This window comes from Dendrobates tinctorius, unplaced genomic scaffold, assembly GCF_039654945.1.
Source record: "Dendrobates tinctorius isolate UK_male_01 unplaced genomic scaffold, ASM3965494v1 ptg000070l, whole genome shotgun sequence".
Classification (NCBI taxonomy): domain Eukaryota; kingdom Metazoa; phylum Chordata; class Amphibia; order Anura; family Dendrobatidae; genus Dendrobates; species Dendrobates tinctorius.
In genome coordinates this window covers 99238708-99257840 of record NW_027361738.1, presented here as the reverse complement: position 1 = coordinate 99257840, position 19133 = coordinate 99238708, and the positions used below count along the sequence as shown (strand labels likewise).

The 19133-nt window shown below is 44.0% G+C and overlaps 1 protein-coding gene across 1 annotated transcript; it reads right to left on the bottom strand.

The window, feature by feature from the left end:
- Window positions 1-4177: 4177 nt before the first annotated feature.
- On the bottom strand, window positions 4178-18655 carry AOC1 (amine oxidase copper containing 1). Its single transcript, XM_073582205.1, has 5 exons — window positions 18549-18655; window positions 10902-12451; window positions 8302-8590; window positions 6126-6258; window positions 4178-5965 (listed from the first exon to the last, which is right to left on the bottom strand). Exons 2-5 carry the CDS (start codon window positions 12439-12441, stop codon window positions 5690-5692), a joined length of 2238 nt encoding a protein of 745 aa, XP_073438306.1. The 5' UTR covers window positions 12442-12451; window positions 18549-18655; the 3' UTR covers window positions 4178-5689.
- Window positions 18656-19133: the final 478 nt, after the last annotated feature.

The following is a 19133-nucleotide window of genomic DNA, read 5'->3' as shown; positions in this document are numbered from 1 at the left end:
TTTGCACAGAAATTCTACTGTGTTTAACTGTCCAAGCAAAGTGGATGGGATTTCATGAAATCTCCGCTCTCGGTGAGTGTAAAGACGCTGCCGAACTCTGCGATTCTGGTGCTTTTTTTTTTTTTCTCTAGAGGTTTGTATGTGAAGCCTGAAAAAAAAAAAAAGGCTACTTTTTTAACCCCTTCCTCACATGCGCCATACATATACTGCTCTGCGGGAGGTGCGTTTCCGCAAAGAGCAGTATATATACGGCGGTACAATCGCACGGCCTCACACTGATGGCTGCGGCGATCGCGTGCAGGTGTCAACTGTATGTGACACCCCACAGCAATACCCATAGCACCGATCGCAGGCATTTAACCCCTCTGATGCCGCTGTCAGTAGTGACAGCGGCATAGAGAAGCATCGTGCAGGGAGGGGGGCTCCCTGAGCGCCCCCACCAGAACAACGCGATGCGATCACGTTCTGATGGTGTCAATGAAAACCCCCTGACACCAAGATGGCGGCGAGGTCCTTCCGGGTCCTGAAGGGAAGGTGGCTTGTGAGCGTCTGCTGGGAGCAGCACCTGAGACGCCTCCTTCCCTGCCTGTCAGATCCTGATCTGATACTCTGCTATGCAGCGTCAGATCAGCGATCTGACATTATATAGTGATGTCCTATACTGGGACAATGTAAAAAAGTTTAAAAAAAAATTACAAAGTGTAAAAGTAGTTAAAAAAAAAAAAAACACACCTAAAGAAAAAAAATATTTTCCCAATAAATTTATGTAAATAAAAAAAAACTATAAAAGTACCCACGTTTGGTATCGCCGCATCCGTAACGACCCGCTCTATAAAACTGTCCCGCTAGTTAACCCCTTCAGTGCACACTGTTAAAGCATTGTTTTTTGCTTGTTTTTTTTTCATCAACAAACCGCCGAACACAAAGTGCAATAAAACGCGATCAAAAAGACGTATTCAAATAAACATGATACCACTGAAAACATCATCCTGTCCCTCAAAAAACAAGCAGCCATACGGCTCCATCAAAAAAAGTTATAGCTTCTAGAATAAAGCGATGCAAAAATAATTATTTTTTCTATAAAATAGTTTTTACTGTGTAAAAGCGCCAAATCGTACTGACCCGAAGAATAAAGCTGCCTTACCAATTTTACCACACGGGAAATGGTATTTCTAAAAAGCAATTCATGAATTGCTGTTTTTTTTCATTCTGTCTCTCAAAAATCTGAATAGAATGCGATCAAAAAATGTCATGTGCCCGAAAATTGTACCAATAAAAACAACAACTCGTCCTGCAAAAAACAAGATCTCACATGACTCTGTGGTCCAAAATATGGAAAAATTGTAGCTCTCAAAATGTTGTGATGCAAAAACTAGTTTTCGCAATAAAAAGCGCCTTTTGGTGTGTGACAGCAGCCAAACATAAAAACCTGCTATAAATCTGGTCTCTCTGTAATCGCACCAACCCGAAGAATAAAGTCGCCTAATCACTTATACCGCACGAGGAACGGCATAAAAAATAAAATCAATTCTTCACCTGCTGTTGATTTTTTCGTTCTGCCTCCCAAAGTTCACAGTAAGGCTCGGTGCACATTTATCCTGCACTCTGCGCTGAGCGCTTACACCGGGGTTTCCGTGTAAATCTCTGAAATACGTGATTCAGACAGAACCCCCGGCGGAAAATTCTCTATAATGATGGAGGCACTGTGGACGCCGTCTGACCTGCGATCTGGTGGTGTCCGTCTTTTTAGGATTGCACAGTTTTGTGCACTTCTGAAAAGGACAGCACTGAACAGAGGCCAGACGGAGTCCAGAGTAACTACGCTGTATCACTATAGTGAATGGATCCCTCGGGGGTTTCATCTGTCACGTCGCTCGGAGATTTAGATGGAAACCCCAAAGTAAGTGCTCAGCGTAGAGCGCAGGATAAATGTGATCCCAAACGTTATGTAAAATGTTCCCAAAAAAAGCTTCAACTCAATCCACATAAAAAGCAAGTCCCCACTCAGGTCCGTCATCTTAACGGAAATATAGGGGGCTTCCATGTTACTGGTAGCACAAAGGCTCTGGAAAAGCAAAATTGATCTTCGCTCCCGAAAAATAAATTCAGTAAATTCTGTACTCCCAAATCCAAATGCCCCCCTCCCATCTGAGCCCCAGAGTGTCTAAACAGCGCCCACATATTTGGCATTTCTGTAGTGATGAGAGCCCACCTAATTTACAGGTGCGTGTCTCCAGAAGCATAAACTGGGCATAACGTACTGGTCACTACAGCGTACTGGTCACTACAAAGGCAGTTTGCAATTTCTACTCAGCAGCATCCACTGCTGCCTGTTTCTGGAAAACACCCATGGAATCAAAATCATCACTATATCTGTAGATAAATTCCCAAAGGGCTATATAATTTCCAAAATGAGATCACCTTGAGGAGGATTCTGCTTTTCTAGCACTTAGGGGCTCTTTATATGGAAACCGCAAACTAGTCTAGGAAAATCTGTGTTCCAGGAGGCAAATAGCGCTCTGTCCCACCCGAGTCTCTCCGTATGGCTAAGCAGTACTGTACAGCCACACACGGGGTATATCTACATTCAGCAGAAATTGTGGGACAAATTCTGGTGCCATTTTTACCCATTTCCCAGTGTGAAAATGTAAAACTTGGAGCTAACACACAATCTTGGTGGTAAAAAGCTAAATTATTTTTTGTTCACTTCCCAATGGTCTAAAAGTCTGTGATACACCTGTGGTGTCAATATAATCACTGCACCCCTAGATGAATTCATTGAGAGGTTGAATTGGTGAAAAGGGGTCACTTATGGTGGGTTCTGTTGTTCTGTCACCTCAGGGGCTCTGCCAATGTAACATGGCACCCTCAGACAAATGCAGCAAAATCTGCACTGTAATCTGGTGCTCCTTCCCTTCTGAGCTTTGCACTGTTCCTCAGAAGCAGTTTTTCACCACATCTGGGGTATTGATGAACTCAGGAGAAATTGCACAACAAACTTTGGGGTCCATTTTCTCCTTTTGCCCTTGTGAAAATACAAAATTTGTAGCTAAAAGTTTTTGTTTTTTTAAATGTGATTTTTTATTTTTTTTTATTTTCACAACTTAACGTTATAAACTTCTGTGAACCACCTGAGGGTTCAAAGTGATCAATACACCTCCAGTTAAGTTCCATAAAGGGTCTAATTTCCAAAATGGTGTCATTTGTGGGAGATTTCCACTGTTTAGGCACATCAGGGGCTCTTCAAACGCGACATGGCGTCCGCTAATTATTCCATCAAATTTTTACATTCAAAAAGTCAAATGGCGCTCCTTCCCTTCCAAGCCCTGCCGTGCACCCAAACAGTAGTTTTCCCCCACATATATATGGGGTATCTGCGTACTCAGGAGAAATTGAACAGGACATTGTATTGAGCAATTTCTCCTTTTACCCTTATGAAAATACAAAATAAATATGGAGCTAAAAAAGATTTATTTGGGAAAAATGTGTTATTTTTTTTTTGTTTTTTATTTACACGTCTCTATGTTATAAACTTCTGTGAAGCACCTGTGGATTCAAGGGGCTCAATACACATCTAGATAAGGTCCCTAAGGGGTCTAGTTTCCAAAATGGTGTCAGGTGCTCTTCAAACGCGACATGACAACCGCTAATCCAGCATATTTTACATTCAAAAAGTCAAATGGTTCTCCTGCCCTCTCCTTCCCTTCTGAGCTCTGCCGTGCACCCAAACAGTTGTTTTCTTCCACTTATGGGGTATCGGCGTGCTTAGGAGAAATTGCACAACAAACCGCATGGTCCACTTTCTCCTTTTAACCTTGCGAAAGTAAAAAAAAAAAATTATGTCTAAAGGAAAATTTTTGTGAAAGAAAAGTAAATGTTAATTTTTTTTCTTCCACATTCCAAAAATTCCTGTGAAGCACCTGAAGGGTTAATAAACTTCTTGACTGTGGGTTTTGCGCACCTTGAGGGGTGCAGTTTTTAGAATGGTGTCACTTTTGGGCATTTTCTGTCATGTAGACCCCTCAAAGTTACTTCAAATGTGATGTTGTCCCTAAAAAAAAAATGGTTTTATAAATTATTTTGGAAAACAGAAATCGCTGGTGAACTTTTAACCCTTATACCGCCCTAACATGAAAAAGTTATGCTTCCAAAATTGTGCTGATGTAAAGTCGACATGTGGGAAATGTTATTTATTAGCTATTTTGTGCTATATGACTCTCTGCTTTAAGGGCACAAAAATTAAAAGTTGCGAAATTTTCGCCGAATTTCCATTTTTTTTCCACAAATAAACTCAAGTCATATCGAAGAAATTTTACCACTAAAGAATCACCGAGATCCGTGGAAGCGTTCTAGAGTTATAACCTCATGAAGTGACAGTGGTCAGAATTGTAAAAATTGGCCTGGTCAGGAAGGTGAAAACAGGCTTCGAGGTGAAGGGGTTAAGTGCAGAATCAAAGATTTTCTGTATTTTTAAAAACTACAATAAAAACGCGGCTTCAAATTCGCACCAGAAACGCATCAAATAAGGGGGAAAATGCATTAAAAAATGCAGCAAAAAATCCAATAATCACACTGCTCAAGAAAATAAAGGGACCACAGCCTAGTACATTGTGTTGGTTAAGCCTTTATCTTTTTTGAGCACTATATTTGTATGTAGTGAGCTTCCACTAGTAGTGGCTTTATACATTTATATATAGTGAGCTCCCCATATTTCTGCCCTTGGATATCTGTATATAGTAATCCCCTTTTAATCATGGCGGTATAAACCTATAAGTTGTGTAGTGAGCTCCCCCTAGAGCTGGCTGTAAAAGTCTGTAGTAAGCTCTCAGTAGTTCTGTAAAACTCTCCCCCTAGTAGTAGTTGCAGAAAAAAGCCTGAGGTATCTCTGTATACAGGGAGCTCCCCCTAGTGGTGGCTGCATACAGGATCTTATGTATCTCTGTATACAGGGAGCTCCCCCTAGTGGTGGCTGCAGACAGGATCTTATCATGTATCTCTGTATACAGGGAGCTCCCCCTAGTGGTGGCTGCAGACAGGATCTTATCATGTATCTCTGTATACAGGGAGCTCCCCCTAGTGGTGGCTGCAGACAGGATCTTATAATGTATCTCTGTATACAGGGAGCTCCCCCTAGTGGTGGCTGCAGACAGGATCTTATCATGTATCTCTGTATACAGGGAGCTCCCCCTAGTGGTGGCTGCAGATAAAGTTTTCTTTTGTCTCTCTATATAGGAAGCTTCCCTTATTGATCCTTATAGGGGCACCTTATATAAAAGCATTGAGGCTCTAGTCAGAGCAATCTGTGGCTGTCATAGGATGTTATGTGATGAAACAGCAAAGAGGTAGTAATTGTTGATGGTAGACTTCCCAGAGATGCGTCACAGGTGGATGTCTTCACACCAGTCTGGTATAGAGCGGTAATAACTTGCCTTATTGTTGAGGTATTATTTATATTTAATGGCATGGTATGGAATTACTTGATGCTGCAACTATATTTATGACCATGGAAGTAGTCAGAAGTCTCCCACTATAAGTGGGCACTGCGGTGTGAGACCACCGGTTTCTTGCGTCTTATCTGCACCTCCCGAGGTTTCTATATTTGTCCTGAATTCTGACTCTTTGTTCCCAGAGAGATGCTGGAACGCTCCTCATGTTGTCTGTGTCCCGGTTGTCGGCGAATCCTCGGGATTCAGTCGGAGAAGTAAGTTCCGTTGTACCGGAAGGGTTTGTCCGTCACGCACTGACCGAGCACTTCTGGAGTCCAACGCTGGATGTTCACTTTGGTGAAGCTACTGTCCATGGGTTTCACAATGACTGGGCTCCTGGAGGCCACGGAGGGGTCCTCATTAAAAAAGTTGAAAGGTCGAAGAAAGAATCCCACCGCGTTTCCTGGTGTGGAAGTATTTGGGATGTCCTCAGCGTGGGGGATATGGAGGAAGCCGACTGTCACCCAAGCGACAAGATCCTAAACCATAAACCAGAAGGAACATCAATGAGCACGAAAGTTTGTAAAAAATGTAGAAGGAAAAATCATCAGAAAAAAAGGGAAGAGGGTGAAAATGGACGAGATGGAGACAAACACCGGAGTAAGGAAGAAGCCTAAAGACTAATTAGACTGTATTTACCTTGTTCACAATGTCCTCGTTATTACGGATGAAATTCTCAAAATAGACGTCGGGATCCCAGGGGTCGCACTGGATGTACAGGCTGCTGCTGGCCAGCTCCGATTCTCGGTGTCGGGTCACTGCCAGGCTGTATCTGCCGTTCAGGGGACATAAAAAGGACAGCGAGATGAGAGGATCCACCAAAGGGAGAAGTCTGGAACACTCCAGCTGCTGTGAAACTACTACTCCCAGCAGGCTGTCACGCTGGCTGTGTGTAGTGTTACAAGAGCTGGAGGGTTTCAAGTTCTGACCTCTCCTGAAGACCATGCTCTGTGAGCTAAACACATCGGCCACAAATCGTTCCCCTCTTAGTTGTTACATCTTATCTGAGCCGATACTATTTGGTCAGTATTTTACATCAGTATTTGTAGCCACAATCAGAAAAAGTGTAATAGAGACACGTCACCACTTATCTATTATCACCCACTCCTGGTTTTGGCTTCTAAAGACTGATACTGACCAAATATCGAAGGTGTGAACTTGGCCTTGGTTGCAAAAAAAAAAAAAAAAGCAATCTGCTTTCCAAACTCTCCCCGGGTCCAGCGTTCAGCCGCTATCGGTGCCTCAGTCTATGACGGTCATGAGGACAGCGCTGTTACCAATCACTGATCTCAATGGTTTGCGCCATCCACATTGGCAGCGCTGCTGAACTCAGTGATTGGCTGCAGCTTGAGGAGGGTAAGTAAAGCACAAATTGTTTGTAGGCAAAATGTCATGAAAAGGGACAATCCCTTTACATATATACAGGTTCTGAATACAGAGTATACTGTTCCCAATTGCTGACCGCAAGAAAAAGATCTTGAACATAGTCAATAACTCCGACATGCAGCGTACTATGAAGTTACAGAAGCTTTCATCATACATTGATAAAGCTGGAGAATAGATTTATCTAATCTTTTAAATTAAGTTTCTATCCAATCTATATATATAAAGCTGAGTGTATGTGTGTGTGTGTGTATCAAGCCATGCCCACTCCACAAAGCCCCGCCCACTGGCGAATGGGGAAAGGGGTTGCAGAGGGAAAGTGCGGGACGTGGGTGGAGAGCAGAGCTGCGAGGGAGAAAGTGGGACACAAGTGGAGAGCGGGGCAGCAGAGGGACAGAACGGGACGGTGTCTGGAGAGCGGGGGTGTAGAGGGAGAGCACGGGGCTGTGGAGGGAGAGCGGTACACGGATGGAAAGCGGGACTGCGGCGGGATGAAATACGACAGCGCATGGAAAGCGGGGCTGCAGAGGGAGAGAGCGGGGACTATATGTGGAGAGCGGGACTGTGGAAGGAGAGTGTGATGGTGGGTGGAGAGCGAGACTGTTAAGGGAGAGAGCAGGACACGGGTGGAAAGCTGGGCTGCTAAGGGAGAGAGCGGGATGGCCAGTGGAGACGGCCTGTGGATGGAGAGAGCGGAATGGCGAGTGGAGAACGGGGCTGCGGAGGGAGAGAGCCGGGCAGCAAATGGCGAGCAGGGACGTGGAGGGAGAATGCGGGACGGCGATTGGAGAGTGGGGCTGCGGAAGGAGAGAGCGTGACGGTGGATGGAGAGCTGGGCTCCAGAGAGAGACAGCGGGGCTGTGGAGCGAAAGCGGGGCTGCTGAGGGAGAGAGCGGGACGGCCAGTGGAGAGAGTGAGATGGCGGGTGGAGAGGGGCTGCGGAGGGAGAAAGCCGGACAGTATATATCCCCTGTGGCTGATACTAAAAGGAGGAGCGTGAGGTGCAGGAGGAGGCTGTGTAAAAAGCAGAAGCATGAGGTGTATCAATACTTGGGTAATCGTTTAGTCAATTTGTGTTGCAAATCTGTAGTGTTGAATATATGATGTGAAATGTTTTTATGTGCAATATAATCATTATAATTTGTTATATCTAACCACAGTTGGTTACTGTGCCCAGGCAGCGACGGGCTCTTCAGCTAGTGTTATATAATGTAGATGTTTCAAAATGCAACAGATTTTTGGCCAAACTTTCAATTTCTGAAATGTTGTTACTTAGCACCAAAGAATTAAGAGACTGGGGAAATACTTTCTAAACATCTCACCGGATGAAGACTTCACATTTCACTATATATTCATTGTGTATTCCAAAATGATGGGTCGTCCTTGTACCTCCAGAGCAATGTGAGCCCAGATGTTCCCTCATCCCACTAACCTGGACCACGAGACTCCTTTCTCCTCAGCCCACATCCGAGGCAGCACGCTGTGGCCGTGGGAGTTGTACTGAATTCTGTAGCTCTTCTGATGTCCCCACTTGTTCTTCTTGTTGGGGTTTTGGAACATTAGATACCGGGGGACGTGAGATCCAAACTTAAAAGCTGCCTGACGCTCACTGCTTCTCTGGACACGATCAATACGGGACTGGACAATAAAGTGATCAGGACTCCAAGGGTTTGTAATGTTCTCATATTTAAGGTCAATGGTTTCAAAGATGTTTTCTGTACCTAAATATTTTTTTTAAAAAAAGGTATAATAATAACACTGCACCATGTAAAAGAATATAACTACTATAATACTGCCCCCTATGTGCAAGTATATAACTACTGTAATACTGCTCCTATGTACAAGAATATAACTACTATAATACTGCTCCCTATGTACAAGAATATAACTACTATAATACTGCTCCTATGTACAAGAATATAACTACTATAATACTGCTCCCTATGTACAAGAATATAACTACTATAATACTGCCCCTATGTACAAGAATATAACTACTATAATACTGCTCCCTATGTACAAGAATATAACTACTATAATACTGCTCCTATGTACAAGAATATAACTACTATAATACTGCTCCCTATGTACAAGAATATAACTACTATAATACTGCCCCTATGTACAAGAATATAACTACTATAATACTGCTCCCTATGTACAAGAATATAACTACTATAATACTGCTCCTATGTACAAGAATATAACTACTATAATACTGCTCCCTATGTACAAGAATATAACTACTATAATACTGCCCCTATGTACAAGAATATAGCTACTATAATACTGCCCCTATGTACAAGAATATAACTACTATAATACTGCCCCTATGTACAAGAATATAACTACTATAATACTGCCCCTATGTACAAGAATATAGCTACTATAATACTGCTCCTATATACAAGAATATAGCTACTATAATACTGCCCCTATGTACAAGAATATAGCTACTATAATACTGCCTCCTATATACAAGAATATAGCTACTATAATACTGCTCCTATGTACAAGAATATAACTACTATAATACTGCTCCTATGTACAGGAATATAACTACTATAATACTGCTCCCTATGTACAAGAATATAACTACTATAATACTGCCCCTATGTACAAGAATATAACTACTATAATACTGCCTCTATGTACAAGAATATAACTACTATAATACTGCCCCTATGTACAAGAATATAACTACTATAATACTGCCCCTATGTACAAGAATATAACTACTATAATACTGCCCCTATGTACAAGAATATAACTACTATAATACTGCCCCTATGTACAAGAATATAACTACTATAATACTGCTCCTATGTACAAGAATATAACTACTATAATACTGCCCCATGTACAAGAATATAACTACTATAATACTGCCCCTATGTACAAGAATATAAGTACTATAATACTGCCCCTATGTACAAGAATATAAATACTATAATACTGCTCTCTATGTAAAAGTTTGTTATTCGGCAGGGCCTATGTTTACATTAGAGGATTTCTCTATGGCGCTGGTGTGCGGCTGATTATATTATGTGTCATTAGTGGTAATTATGATCTTTGCACATTACATCGCCTTTGGAATTATCTGAGGAATTATTTGTGTTATCAGTGATGAGAGTGTATAGAATTGCTCCATCCTGAAAGTTCAGGGGTCAGATGAAGGGAGTGAAGACTTTCCCAATGTTTGTTTCCTACAGATAAGATAATGTTCACACTTTCTATAGCAAATATTAGTAATACAAGTTATCTGTAGAGTCACAAATATACAAGGTCACAGGTCTTGGGGATCTAGAAGTCGCAGTGACGCCAGGTATCTGAGGGGCCCATAGATCACTCTGCAGATAAGAAGACAGCCATGTCATAAAGGAAAGATGATTGGTAGAGGCCCTGATACAGATTTCGGAGGGACCCGGGAGATTTATGATACAGTTAAAGAGGACCTGTCATTAGGTAAATATTGGGCAATCTTTGCTCTTTGTTTTACTTTCACTGCTCCCCTGAATATTGTTTTTTAATCTGCCATACGGTTCCCTAGATACAAGTTGTTTTTATTCAGTGCTAATTTTTAGAATCTAAACAAAGGGGAGTGGCTCAAAGTGTAATTTTGCACAGACACGCCCAAGAGGAGCCTATGAGCCACACCCTCCTCACAAGGACCATCAAATTTAGCACTGAATAAAAAGGCCTGCAGCTCTAGAATCATGTGGCGGACTTATAAAAAAAAAAAAAAACAACAACAACAACAAAAAGCTTAATACTCAGGAGAGGAGCAGAAATAAAGTAAGAGTCAAATCTGTCTGCATGCGATCTGGCATCAGGGCCTCTGTAATGTGCTCTGACCTCACTACAGGAAAGGTTTGTGCGCTCAAAGGAAAAACAGATGGACCTAATGGAAGTCTAAAATCCGTCATCTAGAAATGTCCGACTGATTCTAAGGACGATGAAGCGTTCTTTAATATAGCGTACAGTGTAATAACAAAGCAATATCCTCCGTTGTAGTCTGCTGCAGTCTCTTACCTGCAATGTCTAGGTCCACCTTATAATTGATCAAGTGTGTGTGCATGTTCCCCAGAACGTGGCTGTAGACTCTGCTTCCAAAGTGGAGGCCATCAGGGGTGAAAAAAGTGGCATGGATGTACCCCGTGGCACTCACCTTAACCTCTATTACTCCATTTTGGTAGAACAGAAAGTCCCAGATATAGTCATAGTTATAGACTGTGGATGTGGTCCTCACCACCAAGGCATAATTTTCAACCCCGGCGTAGAAATTGTATCCGCCATTGAAATTGCTGTCAAAATGTCTCCGTAAGGGTATCCCCGTGGGATGCTCGAAGATGCACAATGCATTTTTATATCGTAGCGGTTTGTCCGTGTCGTAATAATTATAGAGATCCTGGTAGGTGGCTCCTTCAGGACAGTCAATTCCTTTCGACAACTCATAATGAACCGTTCCCATCCCCCACCCAGAGTCAATGTACTTTGTTTGGGTACCACCCGGTGAGACCCCACTGTAGAAGGCTATGGCTTCCTGGATGCTCACCTCGTAGGCTATCCTCTCGTGATTGTATTGGATATCAAATATTTGCAGGCCGGCAGATGGACGGACCCGATAAGCAAAGGTCCAACCAGTATACTCCACATAGTTGCCCAGAACTCGGTAACGTTTTCCCTGAGGTTCACATATTTTTGGACCTTGTATATTAGATTTAGTATTAAATTCTCCACGGGGCTTGAAGGTAGAATAAGGGTCTGTTGTGTCATCTGGTAGGTGTATCTTGGTCATTTCATTCTTCTCATACTTTCGGACCAGCTCTTTCACGCTATCAAAATATTGGCCATTGTACCAGATCTTATCGATGGTCCACTCTTTAGGGTTCATTGAGCGATGATTGAAGAGAAGCTCAACTCCAATAGGGTGGAGGAAGAACCCTTCTACGTACCTCTGGAGCAACAACCAAGAGCGACGTTCTCCAGAATTCAGGCCACGAGGGGCGATGTCCGTGAAGCTAAGACAACGGGAAGAGCAGTTGTAGAAGGAGAAGCCGGAGGACTCCACTAAGATGTGGTTGAACTCCTTGGTGAGCTCCAACAGACGTTTTTCGATTTTCTCATATTCCATATAAGTCATAGGCCGTGATTCAAATCTTACAGGCTTGTTGCGTTTCAAAGTTACTGGACGGTAATAATAAGGGTGAGGCAGGGGGCCAACAATATACTCTGTGATGTTCGGATGAGCCTGATCTCCAAAGTATACGACCACCTTGGCTTCTCGTTGAGGTTTGGGGCCATCGTTATCTAAAAAGTTCAGGACAAACCGCTTTTTCGGCAAATTAAGTTCCATCATGAAGATTGAGTTTTTGCCAAAATGACTTCTGATGGAGACTAAGTTAAGCTGCTCTTGGTCCGTGAGGAAATTATGAATGGAGGTCATCTCCTCTGAGGTCAGGTCTGAGAAGACAGATGCCATATACCGACCCTTGGAAAACGATTTTGAGAAGTGGCCGCCTTTTACAGCAGACATTAAAATCAGCAACTGTAGGAGAAATTTCAGGTCCATCCTGGAATGTCTAGGCGGAGGGAACAAAGCAGAAAGTTAAAGAAGAAAATAAGTAAAGCTGGCCTAGAATATGAATGGATTTTTCACACATGATGGTCATTAGATACATGACTCTGGGGGTATCACACATAGTAGTCATTAGATACGTTGCTCTGGTGGTGTCACACACGATAGTCATTAGGTACGTGGCTCTGGGGGGTATCACACACAATATTTATTAGGTACGTGGCTCTGGGGGGTATCACACACGATGGTTATTAGATACATGACTCATGGCTGTATCAGGCACGATAGTCATTAGATACGTTGCTCTAGGGGTATTACACACGATAGTCATTAGATACGTGGCTCTAGGGGTATCACACACGATAGTCATTAGATACGTGGCTCTGGGCTGTATCACACATGGTGGTCATTAGATACATGGCTCTGGGCTGTATCACACATGGTGGTCATTAGATACGTTTCTCTGGGGGGTATTACACATGGTGGTCATTAGATACACAGCTTCAGCTTGTACCACATATGATGGGATTAGATGTTTCAGGGGTGGACTGGGACCGTGTAATGCTCCTCTCCTTTCCTTTGATATTTAAATGTATATGTTGCTGTATGTATATTACTGAATTTAATACGTCCTGATTATTATGAGATGTTCCTTATGCTGATAAGCGTACTGCCATATATAGCTATATAGGTATGAAGGGAAAGTGCAGTGCTTAGTTCAGCCACTAGAGGGGGGCATGTTAGGATACTATAGAGACAAGTACATAGAGCTAGTAACTAGTTAATTTAGGAGGGGCCAACTGCAGCTAAGATAGGGAGGACTTCCTGAGAGGAATCAGATGGGCCACGGTGCCCAAACCGCCTGCACGGGCTTAAGTGCCCATAATTGTAGCAGTAACCATGCAATGTTTAAAGGAGAAGCCCAGCCATTCATAGCTACAGGCCAGAACAGTCAAGTGTCACAGCAGGCTTGGAACAGAACAGATGCAGGTGGCTCCATTATGTGGCAACTTATAGCATGGGCTTATGCCCTCAGATTTGGGGTGAAACGGCTGAGGGAACTTCCAGATGCAGTGAGTTTGGACCGGGAGAATGCTATGTCACTGCAGGAGACAGTACAGAAGGGCAGGTCATTCGCCATGTGGCAACTGACTTTGGGAACAGATGATCATATGTCTGGGGCGAAACAGGCAGAGTGTCTAACTGGCAGAGCTAAACAAGGAGGACGCTGGGGAACCATATGAGGCGGTCAGACCCGGGAACGTGCTGTGTGACAGTGAGAGAAGTACAGGGAAAGAAGAAGAAACGTGTAATGTGGACCATGAGATTAATGCTGTGAAAAATTTGGATGTGCTGCAAAATGAATACAGTAAAGTTGTCCTTTTGAAAGTTTAAATGGAATGTGACTCAATTGTGCCTGATGTCCACAGATGGGGATTGTGCTCACAACCTAACACCGTGCGCCCCTCCAAAGAAATGCCACCCCACACCATTGCTGACCCACTGCCAAACCGGACATGCTGAAGGATGTTGCAGGCAGCAGATCACTCTCCACGGCATCTCCAGGCTCTGTCATGTCTGTCACATGTGCTCAGTGTGAACCTGCTTTCATCTGTGAAGAGCACAGGGCGCCAGTGGCGAATTTGCCAATCATGGTGTTCTGTGGCAAATGCCAAGCATCCTGAATGTTGTTGGGCTGTGAGCACAACCCCCATCTGTGGATGTCAAGCCCTCAGACCATCCTCATGGAGTCGATTTCTAACCGTTTGTGCAGACACATGCACATTTGTGGCCTGCTGGAGGTCATTTTGCAGGGCTCTGGCAGTGCTCCTACTGTTCCTCCTTGCACATAGACTGAGGTAGCGGTCCTGCTGCTGGGTTGTTGCCATCCTACGGCCCCCTCCACATCTCCTGGTGTACTGGCCTGTCTCCTGGTAGCGCCTCCAGCCTCTTGACACTACACTGACAGACACAGCAAACCTTGCCACAGCTCGAATTGATGTGCCATCCTGGATGAGCTGCACTACCTGATCCACTTGTGTGGGTTGTAGAGTCTGTCTCATGCTACCACGAGTATGAAAGCACAACCAACATTCAAAAGTGACCAAAACATCAGCCAGAAAGCATTGGTACTGAGATGTGGTCTGTGGTCCCCACCTGCAGAACCACTCCTTTATTGAGGGTGTCTTGATAATTGCCAATAATTTTCATCTGTTGTCTATTCCATTTGCACAACAGCATGTGAAATTGATTGTCAATCAGTGTTGCTTCCTAAGTGGACAGTTTGATTTCACAGAAGTTTGATTTACTTGGAGTTAGATTCTGTTGGTTAAGTGTTCCCTTTATTTTTTTTGAGCAGTGTATATGCGTGGTCAGTACAGAGGACGGCACATATTCCTTCCATGGACCGTCCTGAGGACCAGGGGCACTCATTACTGGTGGAGGAAAGGCGATTCTGGCAGGTAAACAGGAAAGGGATCTTTACAGTTAGAGCAGTCAGACTGTGGAATGCCGACCACAAGAGATCGTAATGGCCGAGATTAAAAGCTTTTATACAAGGGCCGGACGATTTCCTCACTACACATAACTCTGTGGGTTATAGTTAATTTAGTGACAGAAAAAAATAATTGGTGGAGAAAGGTTGAACGTGATGGACCGAGGTCTTTTTTCAACCTATGTAACTATATGTAATTAATACACTTAATATCCGTGCGCCAAATATAGCACAGAATACAGTCAATGCAATCAATTTCCTTGGAAGGTCATGAATCATAGATGTCACAATTTATTATTATTATTATTGTGCTTGTATAGCGCCATCATATTCCGCGGCGCTTTACAGACATCATTATCTATTATACATAACCTTGCAGGGATATTGATGGTATTGATTGCATCCTGTGCAGCAGATCCCACACTTGTGTCTCTTGTATACTTACCTGCCTTATTGACTTATTTATTCCACACCATTCATCGCATGTTTTGTGGTAAACTGTTTTGCGCATGGATTTTAAGTGTATTATTTTTATATCATTTATTTTCTCAGTTTTTAGTTTGTACTTCTTTTCTTGACCACATTTCTAATGGCCAATCATTATTGTGAGATGTGGTGTAATGACCACTGTGTCCACTAGGGGGTGCTGTGTGGATGTCCCAAGAGAACGGATGAGTGGCAGAATCCTGAAGGATAGTTATGTATCTCAAAGTGGGTGGCTTTGAGATGGAGACTTGTGTATGTGTGATCAGCAATATCATGGCTGAGGTGTTGTTTCTAAGTATAAGGGAGAAGTCTTCAGGTAGCTAGAGAGATGGGCGGGTTCTGGTTACCTACAAACCCACCCAGGGGTGTGTCTGAAAACGCCTATAGTAAAAGGCTGTGTAAGTGTGTGAAGGACCTGTGATGAGGTCATAGCCATGTGACCCAGTGGGCGTGGCTATGGACCATATAAGGCGGCTAGGGTGGGTCACCTGATGTGAATGCTGGGACCTGATTGGTCCAGTTTGGAAGGTCCTGTGAGGAGAAGGATCTCCTCACTAACAGCCTGTGGAGCGGCTGTGTGAGCATTGGCGATGTGTGCCTGAGAGCTCCCTGGAGGGAACTAACGTATGCGATGGTGAAGCCGCATAAGGAACCCTGACGGGTGAGATAATGATGAGGCTGAATAGCCTCTATAACGGACGCTATGCTGATATGAACTTTGTGGTGCTTCCTGTGGTTTATGCTGAATAATAAACCGCACAGACTGATATGGTTATGAAAACCCGAGCTGGATCTGATTGTGTGGCTGCCAAGCGAGTGTCCCCCAACCTTGAATGACAGCGCTACCTCACAATTGGTGGAGAATGCGGGCAGTGGTGTAGCCTTGTTCCTGGGAGCAACGGATAAGGACTGCAAAATTCCCATATTATACCAACACTGTACCCACATTGTAGCCACACTGTACCAACACTGTACCTACATTATACCAACACTGTACCAACACTGTACCTACATTATACCAACACTGTATCCACATTATGCCAATACTTAACCCACACTGTACCCACATTGTAACAACACTGTACCCACATTGTACCCAGACTGTACTAACACTAAATCCACATTGTAACAACACCGTACCCACACTATACTAACACTGTACCCAAATTGTAAAAACACTGTACCCACATTATACCCACACTGTACCCACACTGTACCCACATTATACCAACACTGTACCCACACTGTACCAACACTGTACCCACACTGTACCAACACTGTACCCACATTGTAGCCACACTGTACCCACATTATACCAACACTGTACCCACACTGTACCAACACTGTACCCACATTGTACCAACACTGTACCCACATTATACCAACACTGTACCCACACTGTACCAACACTGTACCCACATTATACCAACACTGTACCCACATTATACCAACACTGTACCCACACTGTACCAACACTGTACCCACACTGTACCCACATTATACCAACACTGTACCCACACTGTACCCACATTATACCAACACTGTACCCACATTGTACCCACATTGTAGCCACACTGTACCCACATAATACCAACACTGTACCCACACTGTACCCACACTGTACCCACATTATACCAACACTGTACCCACACTGTACCCACATTATACCAACACTGTACCCACACTATACCAACACTGTACCCACACTGTACCAACACTGTACCCACATTATACCAACACTGTACCCACACTGTACCCACATTATACCAACACTGTACCCACATTATACCAACACTGTACCCACACTGTACCAACACTGTACCCACACTGTACCAACACTGTACCCACATTATACCAACACTGTACCCACACTGTACCAACACTGTACCCACACTGTACCCACATTATACCAACACTGTACCCACACTGTACCCACATTATACCAACACTGTACCCACATTATATCCACATTGTAGCCACACTGTACCCACATTATACCAACACTGTACCCACACTGTACCCACACTGTACCCACATTATACCAACACTGTACCCACACTATACTAACACTGTACCCACATTGTACACACATTATACCAACACTGTACCCACACTGTATCCACATTATACCAACACTGTACCCACATTGTAGCCACACTGTACCCACATTATACCAACACTGTAGCCACATTGTACACACACTGTAGCCACATTGTAACAACACTGTACCCACATACCAACACTGTACCCACACTGTACCCACATTATACCAACAATGTACCCACATTATACCAACACTGTACCCACATTGTACACACACTGTACCCACATTGTAGCCACACTGTACCCACATTATACCAACACTGTACCCACATTGTACACACACTGTACCCACATTGTAACCACACTGTACCCACACTTTATTAACACTGTACCCAAATTGTAAAAACACTGTACCCACACTGTACCCACATTGTACCCAGACTGTACTAACACTGTATCCACATTGTAACAACACCGTACCCACACTGTACCCACACTATACTAACACTGTACCCACATTGTAACCACACTGTACCGTGCGGATTCACCATGTCCAATACATTCTATGGGTGTAATTGCCATGCTGCGGTCTGGAGAGACGCACCACATGTCCGTCTCCGCAGGCGTCTGTGGACACATTGTGAGCACGGGATTTTTTGACATTCCATCCACCACGCTGTAACATCTGGACACTGCACATGTACACAGCGTCCAACTGCAGCATTTACTGACTGTCTGCACATACATTAAGGATTGTAAAGAAGCTAGAAAGATGAGAAGCCCAAATCTCAGGATCCACCACCCACAATAAGGGGCCATGTTATACTGATCCGGGGTCCCTAGTCTCGGAGTCTCCACAGCAGCTGCACGGACTGGCTCTCTAGTACATACGTCTTTGGTTTTGGGATTATTCTGCCTGATTCTGTGCCGTGATTACAACAACCATCATCCTCCGCTCGCTCCCCACTCCCCGAGTCTGCTATGATTGTACATGACAGCGCTGATTGTCGCCTCATTCACGGCTGAGCCGGAGGACGATGCTTCATGTGCAACATCCGCAGTGACGCGGCCGACTCACCTGCAGCTGGATGCAGCGGACAGTTACCTGGGTCTCCCCGTAGTGTTATCAGCACTGCAGCGAGAACTTATTATACAGGGAGGTGGGAAGGTGCAGTGAGTGACAAGTGACAAAGGGGGAGAGGCCAGGGCCACACACCACACAGCAAAACATGCACAACCTGAACCTTGACAGCTAAAAGTACACACAACCCTGCAAACAGCGCAGAAAGACAGCGCTACAGGCACCAGACAGCCAGGGCCAGGAGCCACTAGGGCACATGCTGAGAAAAGACCACCAGGACCATACAAAGAGTATTGGGGTCCATATCGCAACGTAAGCACATACATCCTGTATTATACCCCAGAGCTGCACTCACTATTCTGCTGGTGCAGTCACTGTGTACATACATTACATTACTGATCCTGAGTTACATCCTGTATTATACCCAAGAGCTGTACTCACTATTCTGCTGGTGCAGTCACTGTGTACATACATTACATTACTGGTCCTGAGTTACATCCTGTATTATACCCCAGAGCTGCATTCACTATTCTGCTGGTGCAGTCGCTGTGTACATACATTACGTTACTGATCCTGAGTTAC